The following is a 12,730-nucleotide window of genomic DNA, read 5'->3' as shown; positions in this document are numbered from 1 at the left end:
TTTGCAAACTTGCATCTATATCTGTTGGATAAATTCTTAAATGCAGGATGGCTGAGGCAAAGGAGATACACATATATTCTATGTAATATAAATATATTCCAAATATATTTCAAAATATAATTTTGAAAACTGTTGCTATATTACTCTCAATAGAAGTTGTACTGATTCATCTTCCCACAGCAATATATGACAATCAGGTCCCCTATATCTTAACTTATTACTAAACTTTAGAAGAACTGCCAGTCTGATAGGTGAAAAAAATATCTGAGTCAGTATGAAATTGCATTTCTCTCATTACAGATGAAATTGAACAGATCTAGAAATAGTTCTATATATAACTATATTTATAAATATTAAGCTAAAAATTAGTTCATACTGACATCTACACTTCTAATCCATTACCATATGGATCACTCTAGCTTGTTGCCCTTATTTATCTATAAACTCTCACTCACACAGTAGGAAACCTGGGTCCCATGGTCCACCATCCATTTAATTTACTTGTTCAATTTTAGTGTACATGTATCGTAGTATCAGAATTGTTAACTAGTAACCTTGTAGGAAACAACTTTGTGAAATAGAGTATAGTGCTTATCTACAGTTTCTTTTGCCTTTAGTTTTACAGATGCCACTCATTTCCAACAGTTACTTAAGTCAGGATCTTTCCCCCCACTCCTCAGCGAAACCGTTTCATACATTTGTCATACAGTTAGATTGTTTCGTCACATTCTGTATTCTATCCTGGGATTCCCTTGACTCCTTAAATCATTTTTTAAATTTGCATACTTTAAGGTTTATTCTTTGTGCTATTAAGTTCTATGGGCTTTGACAAATGCATAGTATCATGTATCCACAATTACAGTATAATATAGAATAGTTTCACTGCCTTACAGCTTCTAGTAATTCTTTTAGAGAAATAATTTTTGGCAGTCTGGGTTAGTTTCCTATTGCTCCTGGAACAAATTTACCACTAACTTTGTGGCTTAAACCAACAGAAATGTACTCTCTCACAGTTGTGGAGGCCAGAAGTCTAAAACGGGTGTGCAGGGCTGCATTCCTCCTGGAGGCTCCAGTAGAGAGCCCCTCTGCCTTATCCTCTCCGCTTTACGAAGGCCATCTACGAGCTTTGCCTCGTGCCTCTCTTCATCTTCAAAGCCAGCAGTGGAGCATTTTCAAATCTATTTCTCTCTGTCTCTCTGTCTTTATAGCTTTCAATCTCTTTTGACCTTCTCGTCTTCCTCTTAAAAGACCTTTGCGATTACATACATTAAATGGCCTGTATAACCCATAATAGTCTCCTCAGCTGCAGGTTAGCAGTTTATTGATTTCATTACTTCTGCAAGGACTTTTTTTTTTTTCTGCCATATAAGGTAATGTTCATGGATTCTAGAAATTGAGACACGTACATCTTTGGAGAGCCATAACTCAGCCTACCGTACTGCTTTTCCCAAATGAGCGTATCTTCCTTATAATCTCTTGTGTGAGTGAGAATGTGGCTAGATGTACAGCTCAAGGTTCAAAAGCCCTTTTTTCAGAACCTCATAAGCATTTTATCTTAATATCTTCTTTGAGGCTTTTGGTGTGAAAGGTGGAATCATAGTGAGGAGTTGATTTCACTGTTTCGGTGATTATCTTTGGTGCATCCCAGTCTTCAATTCCCTTATGGCAAACTGTGGTTGCCTTAACAGTTTTCAGTGTCAGTGCCTCACACTCAGCCTTCCTTTGTCCCTGCTCACCTCTGCCACAGAGGAGGTTTCTTTCCACACTCTTGCCTCTCCCTCAGTGTAGACTGCTGCTACTTGTTACTCCTACCTTTGGTCTCATGGTAAAGGTCAGGTGGGAGAGAAGAAGGTTCTTTGCTGTTCTAGTCCAGTCTCAGTTTAGGAAGGCCCTGTGATCGGGCCTCAGGGGCAGGACTTCCTCGGTATTCAATACCCTGCTCCCTGGGACAGCCAAACTTGGCCTTGTGTCTGTGGTTGGTCTTGTGCAGAAGCTTCCTGCCTCTCCCCCAGTGAGTGGGTGGTGACTCCTCTTTTGTATAGGCTTAGCATGTTAGGCCCGAAATGATATTTTTTGCCCCTCCCCCTATATAAAGAATTTTTTCTTCTACTTTTCCTCCATTTTCAGTAGCAATTTATATTTGCAAATGCTCTGGAAATGACAGGTTTTCCTAGCCCTCTTCTAAGGGCTTAAAGCATTTGATTCATAGGAGAGAAGGCCTAAAAAAGGAGCAGGGCTTTGCATCCCGCCCCCGCTTCCCCCGCCACACACACACATATATTTGTATGATAACCACTATCTCCTCCTGCCATCTCTGTAACAGGTGACTTAGTTTGAGTATTCAGACTTTTTTTTTTTTTTGGAGAAGTTATTCTCCAAATAAAATTTTTTTTGTGGTAAATTCTTTGGAGGAGTTATTTGAATTGCAGTTATTCCACTGCCTTGGAAGCTTTACTCTCTAATGGACTCTAGAAAAGTTGCCCATCTGTAGTTTATCCAGTTTTTCTTATTGTTAAGGTGGAAATAACATGTTTGGTTTTTCTATATCCTAAGCAAAAGCAGAAGTCTTCATGAACCTTTTATTAAGAAAATTCACTCAAAATACTCAACATGTAGAATGCTATGTCCATAAGAGCTCCATTTCATTCTATAGTGAGTTAACAACCTTAGTTATATATTAAATGTAATCTAAATTGGAATCAAATGAATTCCACTTGGAGAACTAACTAGTTTTATTACATAGTTGCACTTAATGGCCTATTTTTAGATCACTTCATTTATATAATTTTATAGAGAAAAGCAAATAACTTTCCCTGCATTTAAATAGCTCATCTCAGAAGCCAAATGATATTTTCTCTTGTAAAATTGTGCATTAATTCAGGAGATGTACATATACATATATATACATATGTATGTATATATATATGTGTGTGTGTATATATATATATATATATATATATCTCCACTCATCAGTTTTACTTCTTTTTAATCAATTTTTTTCACTTGTTTCATAATTTTCGTAATGCGGGTAAGTGCTTTGCATCCTGGATAAAGCAATTTTGAGCAAATAAACTATATCTTGAAATGTTTTAACAAATTCCTGTACATAATAATGTATACTTAATTTTAGACTGTAATACAATCGACGAATTTCATAATTATTTTTATTACAACAAAAAATAATAAGGGCAAAGGAGAGAAATTATAGATGATCAGGTGTCCATTGAACACTCATGGTTGGATATGCTAGTATAATGCACACTACATAGCACTGAAAAATGCTTTTGAAGAGTTTCTATTACATTATTAGAATTAATTAACTTAGACACTTAACAAAACCTTTTATTTTATGTGTGACTTGTGACCTTGATGTGTCACCTTGAGCAAGCCACTAAACTTGTCTGGACATCTGGTTCCTCCTGTGAACACTGTGAGGGCTAAATTAAGTCATTTTTTAAGATCCGTTCCAGTGCTATGACTTGGCGTAAAGACAGCCAGTGGCATAAAATGTCATTTGCTGCTTTTTTGTGCTTATTTTATCTTCTCGATAAATCGTGATGGCTAAAAGTTAGCCAGAAATTTCATGATTTTATATATTTCTGATTACACAGCTCTATTTTTTCTCAAATTACAGGTTTTCTCTAAGGAATGTGGAGTTCGGATACCCTGACAAAAGTAACTATCGAGAAGTATTTACACTCCAGGCCTGACTGAGAGTGGGAAATTATTGTCTGATGCCCCTCCTACTCTACTATCCCCCTCCCAAGCCCCTGAACTTCCTTTTCCTTAGTGAGATAATAAAAAGAACCGATTTTATTGCCACCTAGATAGATGTTCCAACCAAGTGGCTGAGGTGGAGAACTCTGCTTGTTCTTCTGAGCTCCCCTCAGGCCTTGCTGTGAATAAATAATGGTAATGTTTATAAATTTCAAAAGAGATCAAAACTACACCGCTTTCAAATTATTTCAAGAATGAGTTCTGGAGGAATGGACTTTCAGGATGAGTAACGGGTTAGTCAGGGAAGCAAAGGGAAGGATATGCTGAGGCTCTGATCTGAAGCTTGGAAGCCCAAAGAGGTACAGAACTGGTCCAAACTGGAATGGCTTGAATACAACCTGGAAAGATGTGAGATGGGATCAGTAAAAGAGTGCATGTGAATACAAGGTCATCTAGACCTAGGACACAGAAGGGATGAGAAATGCTCACCCAGAAATAGCTTTTTAAGGCTTCTGAAAATTATGCAAGCATTCAATTTTATCAAGTTCTGAGTTTCTATCTTCTCACAATTTTATGGTATTAAAATTATTTTGTTAGATCTATTTATGTAGTATATTAATCTTTTTGTCTATCATATGCTTTCTGAATATAATCCTAATTGATTGTTTTCCTTTATAAGTTATGGTATTTTTGACTATCAAAATTATAATTTTATGCATTAATATTTATAAGTATTTTCCATTTTGGTCTATGACTTTGCTGCTATGTTTAGAAAGTCCTTCCCACTTCTCTAAAATTATATAAATATTTAACTTTATTATCTCACATTACTTTTTTAATACATTTAAAAGTCAACCTGTTTCACAGACATTTTAGTATACAATATTAGAGAAGGTTAACAAATTCCATTTATTGAATAAATAATGCTGATCTTTTCCTCATTAATCTGAAAGATCATCTATATTACAGACCTAATTCTTATATTTCTTTGTGTTCCCTGACCTAACTGTCTTGCTGCACCATTGCCTGCTTTACAATTATTTTGCTCCCTTTTACAGAAAGTTCTCTTACAAAGGGAAACTTAACCTTATCCATCATTTTTTTATCAAATTTTCTTGGTGCTTCTCACAATCATATTATTTATTTCAGACAATCCTTAAAATATTGTGATATGTACATTTAAAAAACTATCCATGTGGGAAATACTCAGTTCAAATCATTTATATTATTAGTTCTGATTTGAGATAGCAAAATTTAAGAAGAAAAAATCATATAGAAATGAGTTTAATCACATTCGAAATTTTCTTTGCTAATCTGAAAGTCCTTAGTGGGGTATTATTTATTAATGAAGATTTTATTTTATTTGTATGGTTTACTTCATCCAGAAGTATGTACAAGTGTACATTCAAATGGCCATAAACGTTTCTATCCAAATTTACCATTTCCTGATAACCAAAATGTCTAATAATGTGTCATTGGTAGATGTTTTGAGGCAGCTACTTTTGCAAAACTATTAGGTCACCAATGTGCTTACTTTGAAGAAATTAGATGCCATCAATACAGTTGTCCCCCTTTATCCGCAGTTTTGCTTTCTGCTATTTCAGATACCCTCAGAAAATCCTGGTCTGAAACTATTAAATGAAGAATTCCAGAAACAAATAATTCATAAGTTTTGAATTGCACATTCTGAGTAGCGTGATGAAATCAGATCAATTGTTGTGTGTTCAAGTGCTTTGTTCAAGTGACCCTTATTTTACTTAATAACGGCCTCAAAGCACAAGAGTAATGATGCTGACAATGCAGATATGCCAAAAAAAAAAAAGCCGTAAAGTGCTTCCTTTAAGTGAAAAGGTGAATACAATAAAATAAGATACTTTGAGAGAAAGAGATCACATTCACATAACTTTTATTACAGTATATTATTATAATTATTCAGTTTTATACTTAGTTATTGTTAATCTCTTGCTGCACCTAATTTATAAATGCAGTTTTAGGTATACATATAGATATATATGTATAGGAAAAAATATAGAGTATATATAGATTTTGAACCATCTATGGTTTCATGCATCTACCAGGGACCTTGGAACGTACCCCCTATGGATGGGATTACTGTAGCCTCATCCCTGTGTTCTTCCAGCACATCCACAAGGACAGTGCTTCTGGTAGAATGCAAACGTCACATTTTACCTGACATTGTTTGAGAGATACAAAGAATGTCTCTATAGAAAAACATCTTCCTCTCAGTTGCCTTATCTTTGCATTTGTGCTGGGTTCCCTACCTTTAGTGTAGCCCATTGACTTCTAATCCATAGTGCGAATGAACACATCGCACCACTTTTCTCCATGAGAAAGCAGAAAGAGACACGGAAAGCAGTAAAATGAAATAGTAGGATCAAAGCGCTAAATGCATTTACTTCGTAATTTGCCTCATGGTGCAACTATCTTAGGTTTTGCTTAAATCCCACAATGGCCTATATAAATCCTGAAGAAAACAAATTTTCATTAGCATTTGAAATTTCATCCCATCCTATTCTGGAATGAAATATTTTCTTTTTGACTTTTACTGGGAACATAAAATTTTTAAGCTTCCCTAGAGCAAGCTTCATGAGTGAACTACAAGCTGAAAATTAGGCATTCCCTTATCTTTGGATGTGAAATAATTGTTCTTCTTTTCTTTTTCAGTTTCTTCTTTGTGGCATATGTGGAATATTGTGCGCCAAAAAAAAATCCGGACTTGTCGTAAGTTTCTGCCTTGTTTGTGTTGTGCATTGACGTGTTTGAAATGTAAGAACTCAAAAATAGAAATGGTGATTAGCGAACGTTCTTTTATATGCTGAATGCTACTAATTTGGGATAGAAATAAGACTGACAAATAAATCCTGGCTTTTTGATTTTCAAAGAAAACCATCAAGATTATTAGAGACTATGACCCAAAAAAAAAGAAAGAAAGAAAAGAAAATCTTTGATATACTCTTTAAAAACATGAATATACAACCCTTAATGACTTCTTTGGATGACAATCACCGCTTTTCCAATTTATAGACTCCCAAACATTCCTTCAATAAACTGAAAAAGATACAACTTGAATCATTGGAAATTTAACTGTTTAAATGTGAAACTGAGCCTAAGGATTGCTAGTTTTGTTTGACTGCATTTGATCTTTCAAAGCAGCGAAATAGCTGTGTCGTCATAGTTACAGTTAATTCCCAAAGATTTTTTATGTAATTTTATTTTATTACAGTGAATGCAAATGTAAGTGTTTTCAGATGTTTTATGGTACTATTGTGGGTCCCGAGGGTATGGAACATGCTTCCAGCTAACTCTGATATTAGATGGAGGACAACTTCTGCCAAGCTGAAGTGTAGATTCCCCACTGCCTTCCACGTCATTTTATGAGAGTTTGGAAAGAAGGAAAATTGTGGTTTATTGTATTGAGTACAACAGGAAATATCATAGACCTTTAAAAACTGGCAAAATTAACACGACACATGAACCCAAGGAAGTGGTTCTTGAGCTTAAAAAAAGTTTTCCAAGGGGAAACCAGTTATCTGGGGAGGGCAGGGAATGGGGTGTAGTGCAGTAATTTTTTTTTTAACTTCTTTTTATAATCACACCTTTCTCTGTGAGACTATCTATTGTGACAAAAAGGATGAGGTCTCCATCACTTTAGACATGAGAGATGTAATTTTTAAAAATTACATAAAAGAAAACCCTCAGATAAAATTTTCTTTCTTAAAGGCTCTTGATTTCACATCTATAACTCTCCCATCCCTCTTTCGACATGGTCTCCAGTCTTTCTACAGCTTTCTTCTACAGAGACGCTTTATGGCTATAAAATGACAATTTTTTGGAACTTGGATACAAAAAATAGAGTTTTGGGGAGCGAGAGGGGGAAGGGGGGAGATCTCTTAGTTTATTGGGGCTGCTATAACAAAGTACCATAGATTTGGTGGCTTATAAGCAACAGAAATTTATTTCTCATGGTCCTAGAGGCTGGAAGTCCAAGATTAGGGTGCCAGCAGAGCTGGGTCTGGCAAGGCTGTCTTCCAGACTTCTGGCTGTTCCTCACATGACAAAAGGGAGAAGAGAGCCCTCTGGGGTCTTCTGTAAGGGCACTGATCCCATTCATGAGGGCTTCTCAAGACCTAATTATCTCTCAAAGGCCCCACTTTCAAATGCCATCATATTGGGGATTAGGCTTCAACATCTGAATTTTGGAGGATACAAACATTCAGTACATAGCGAAAAGGAAAGAAAAGAAAGGGAGGGAAGGAGAGGGAAAGGAGGGAAAGGGAGGGGAGGGGAGGAGAAAGGAAGGGAGGAGAAGAAAGATTTTTTTAAAAGCACTAGTGACTTTTTTTCTGTCTTACTAATTTTTTTTATTTTTTATAAGTTTGGGGAAAATATCTTAACATCTAAATTTTTTAGAAAAAATCATCCATTTTATCCTTCTGTATCACCTGGGGTTCCCATAGATGACATTTAACTATCAGGGATTCTCTACCCTTTAGTCCAATTGTGTAAAAATTTCTCCACTCCAAATATCTCTGAAGTCTGGAATCTCCACCCTGGTGAGATTTGAAAATAGTGGAAGGTTACAAACTTGGGTTACAAATTTTACCTCTCAGTTCCTAGGTGAGAACGTTCTGTCTGCAATCAGAAGAGATATGTGTTTTCCTCTAATAGTCAATTCAATTAATCTTTTTCCTTCATTAACAATAATCGATTATTTGAAGGCTAAAATTTATTATCTTTCCATATTTTCTGAGGATGAGTAAACAGCAAAATATATTCCCAAGAAACTGCATTTCATCTAAATATACTTTAAGATGAAATATAACTCATTGATTCTACCTGAAATTGGGAGCTACAAGTTCCCAATTGGGGTGATTCAATTATTTGGTAAAAAGGTTTTACTCATCCATCACAGGAGTTTCAGCCTTGGTGATAATTTCTGTGAGACAGACACAATAAGGAATGCTGAATTAAGTTAGAGAAATAAGAGGAACAACCTGTAGTTCTTTCAGCCCATCGTGCTATTCATTGTGCTAGTTCATACGTCCGTGGCCATACCTTTGCTGGGATGCACTTAGCTTAGATGACATGCTGTCCAGGAAGTCTTGTCTGAAACCCCTGGCTGTACTGACTTCCCCTCCTCCCTCTTATGAGGACCACCTACTCATCTAAATGTTTGCTATGCCATGTTGGAATGGTGGGTCTTCTCTCACACGAGACTGCAGTGTAGTCAAGGAGAATAGCTATGAGCTATTCTTTTTTGTAACGCCATGTGCTACTTTACTCAGGGCCTAACAGATGCTAGGTGCTCCATAAGTGCTTGCTAACCTCAGCTCCCTGTCTACAGCAAACAATACCTGATAAAGTAAAATTTAATGCTAAATTAAGTTATATAGCTATTTGCCTTATGGAATTACCTCAAAGGAGGAGGTCGGTAAAGTCCAGGAAGGCTTTTTGAGAAAGTTAGGGCTATATGTGGGTCTCCCATTTAAGAGTCCAAGGAAGAAGCAAAATTATTTTTAGCAAATGAAAAATATTATTGAGGTTGGAATGTACAAATTACATTGATGGACAAGAGAGGAGACAAAAGCTATTTCAGAGATTGATGGAAATAAGGTGGAATAAATTAGTATCATACTATAAAATATCCTGAAAACCCATAGGAGAATAGAAACTAGATACAAATACAAAGTAAAATTATTAAAGCTATTGGAATATTCAATTAAATGTATTAAATATTCATAGGACCTTACACAGTAGGCATTGTGCTTAGTTCTGCCAGAGATCCTGTGATATTTAGGTTGAATAAAACCCCCTAGCTCTTCTAATAAAGACCCAGTAAGACAACAGTAGGGTCAAAAGCAAAGCTGCATACTGTGTTTCTTCAAAACAACCAATCCAACAGTATTTTTGCAAGGTCTATTGTGTATTCTTCACTGTGGTGCTACATAGTAATAAAAGATTTGTAAGATAAGGGTTCAATTCACAGGGAGGCTCTAAGCCTCCTGTTGGGGAAATAGATACACATGCAGTAAAGTTTTTATAAATAAATAAGAATTAACTAAATTCCCTAAGATCACAAAGCTAGAGAAGTATGAAGATTTGAAGCTTGGTGGAACTATTGACAATTTGACAAAGAGATATTTAGATGTCTTGGGGGGATTAACATAGTGAAATGGATCTGGAGTCAGAAAATTTGGGATCAGTGCCTAAATTTGAGTATTACCCACTCCTATTTATTTTCCAAAATGTATATTACTCTCTCTCTCAGAGGATTGCTGAATGGGTTAATTGAGATGATATCTGTTCATGTTCCTAGCATAGTAGCACACTGTAGATATTAAATAAATACTATTTAAATCTGAACCTACCTAGAAGACAAATTTTGTTTCTTTCAGAGTTTTCATAAGATGTGTCCTTGGCCTTTATACAGTCAGCTATTAAATCCTGAAGCACTGTGGTCTACACCCTCTCCATTGAGTAAGATTCCATAGAAACTCGATGAAAGGACAGTTCCTGTCCTCTCGGAAGTAACAAAAGCATCTCCTCTTTAGTGTAGCTCAGCCATCCTTGATGTGCAGCAGGACAGTGCACTGCCTGGGGCCAGCTTTGCTTTCTCGATGTTAACGCTCCCGTTTTCTTTCTTGTCAGATGATCCTCTTTTCTGCCTGCTGCATCTGTGGACTCATTGGGGGTATCCTGAATTTTCAGTTCCTTCGGGCAGTGACAAAGAAGACCTCTTCCCTTTACCCTCTGCATCTCGCATCCATGTCTCTTGCTTGCATTGGGATCGGGGGCTGCACCCTGTCTTCATGGCTCACTTGTCGACTGGCCAGCTATGAACAGAGGAGGATGTTCTCAGAAAGGGAGCATTCGCTGCACCACTCTCATGAAATGGCCGAGAAAGTGAGTCTTGTACCTCTTCCTCTCACTGCTGTTATGTGATGACGACTGCAGTCAAAGCTAGGTGACTCAACCTGTAGCTTTAGATGAGAATTTGAGGAATTAGATTCTATAAAAGTTTGGTTCTAATAGACTAAGAATAGGAATTTATGTACTTTTCTCTGCAATTCTGGGTACACCTATTTTCAACATAATTTTGTAGTCCACACAAAAACACAGTTCCTAAAATAGCATTTTATAAAATATTAAGTGCCTTATAAATATGGATTATTATGTATTGAGGAAAAACGCTAAATACACTCTCAACTCAATAATGCCAGTTTTAGAAATCCAATGAATTCGCCTTTCTAGCCCACCCCTTGTGCTTGTAAGTAGATGCATTTGATTATGTAAATTAGATTTTCAAGCATTAAAGGGCCTTTTAATGAGGCCACAAAAAGCCTTGCCTATCAGTACAGGAATTACAATTCACATAAAGCTTCATTTAATTCTCATCTAAACTTCATGCATATTTGGGTAGCTTTGCCTGTATTTTAAACAATGTTCCTTGCATAATTGTTTAATGAAACCCATTCAAACAGGAAATTACATTTATCAAATAAAAGGACAAATGATGTAGTGAGTTGTCTGTGTTTCTACTACATCTTGCACATATTTTTAAATTTATCTCCTGCTACTGGATCTGTTAAGGAAAATATAGAGCATCTGTAAAATAAACTCACTAAGATAATAGTTACATCATATATTACTTGATATCATGGAAATAAAACTGCATAACCAGAGAAGAATGAGTAGTAAGAGTTACTATTGCATATTTCTATATAATGTTATTTTGAAGAAAAATATTTATTCTATGGTTTTATGTGTTTCCATTTTGTACACAATCTATACATTTAAGTAAGGAGAGTAAATGCTTTCAAATTGTTTCAAGAAACCAATTTTAGACAGATTTATGTGTGTCCTTCAAAAAAGAACTAATAGTATAAATAGCAGGACTGGTAATTTAAAGAAATGGGTTGTTAAAATTAGATTATCATTATATGTTTGGATATTGGCTCTTTCACACTCTATTTTTCTGCTAGTATGATTTAATTTTGTGTATATGTTTGTGCAATATTTATTGTATAATTGTTATATTTATATTAGAGATTGAGGGCTATTGAAATAACCGACTTGCCCAGCTGCCCGGTGGTGCCCCCGACACCAGAGTTACCTACAAGGTACGCTGATTTTTAGGGAGTTGCCATGTTGTAATGTCACTGTAGGAAGTGCTGCCTCTTCTGGGAAGCCATGATATCAGCAGATCAGTCTGGACTGATGCTGGATGTTGTTTCTCAAAGTATAGCTTTTCATGAGAGCTACTTTGAGGACCTGACATAAACCTACATGGCAGTCTTGCAGCTTGTTAAGTTGATTGAGTATTTAGAATATTCAGCCTGCCGATCAGCATCCAAACACATCTCTGCTTGGATGATTCTTGGCTCCTTTATCCTCTGCTACATCATGGGCCTGACTCGGTATCATCCTTCACAGACCAGAGTTTTGTCTTTTAATAATAGATGTATCTGATAAAGACAAACTATATCTCTCATGCCAAAATTGCATGAATAGATACCCTGTCTGACACTAATACAGTAAAAATTCTCTGTGAAAACTTACTTCTTGTAAAATTATCTGATATGATACATTTCAAATGTTATTTCCCATATTTTGGATTGCTGAAAATAGTCACCATTCTTGCTTTGGTTAAACAATAGAATTGGAAATACAGAAATTGACATAGATACTGTGACCTAATCGTAAAAAGTATCTCCATTTGCAAATGCTTCCATTTGAACATGCCCAAATTTAGAGTATAATCTTCTTGTTAAATTGGACATGCCTACTTGCAAATAAGCTGGTGATACTAATCCATTTAAAACCTGATTTACACTGTTACTTTCTATTGGAATTTTATTGTATCTGTATTAGAGTGAATTTAGTTAAGAACATTCTTTTTTTTTGTTATATATGTATATATTTGTAATATATATATATTTGTTTTATATATATATATAAAACAAATATATATATATATTTATATATATATATA

The 12,730-nt window shown here is 35.5% G+C and overlaps 1 protein-coding gene across 3 annotated transcripts in view; it reads left to right on the top strand.

Annotated features, from left to right (window-relative positions):
* Positions 1 to 12,730, top strand: part of TMEM196 (transmembrane protein 196) — a 136,475-nt gene that overhangs the window by 121,077 nt on the left and 2,668 nt on the right. The window contains exons 2-4 of one of the 3 annotated variants that reach the window (XM_039862495.1): positions 6,403 to 6,459; positions 10,387 to 10,641; positions 11,785 to 12,281. In XM_039862495.1, coding sequence (XP_039718429.1) covers positions 6,403 to 6,459; positions 10,387 to 10,641; positions 11,785 to 11,874 — 402 coding nt within the window. In that variant the 3' untranslated portion in view covers positions 11,875 to 12,281. Of the gene's footprint in view, positions 1 to 6,402; positions 6,460 to 10,386; positions 10,642 to 11,784; positions 12,282 to 12,730 lie in introns of those variants that run through there. The other 2 variants (XM_039862496.1, XR_005652689.1) reach the window with 2 other exon arrangements.

Source organism: Pteropus medius, unplaced genomic scaffold (genome assembly GCF_902729225.1).
Source record: "Pteropus medius unplaced genomic scaffold, Ma_sr-lr_union100, whole genome shotgun sequence".
Taxonomy (NCBI): domain Eukaryota; kingdom Metazoa; phylum Chordata; class Mammalia; order Chiroptera; family Pteropodidae; genus Pteropus; species Pteropus medius.
Note: the sequence above shows the minus strand (reverse complement) of the source record. Positions and strands in the feature narration are given on the sequence as shown.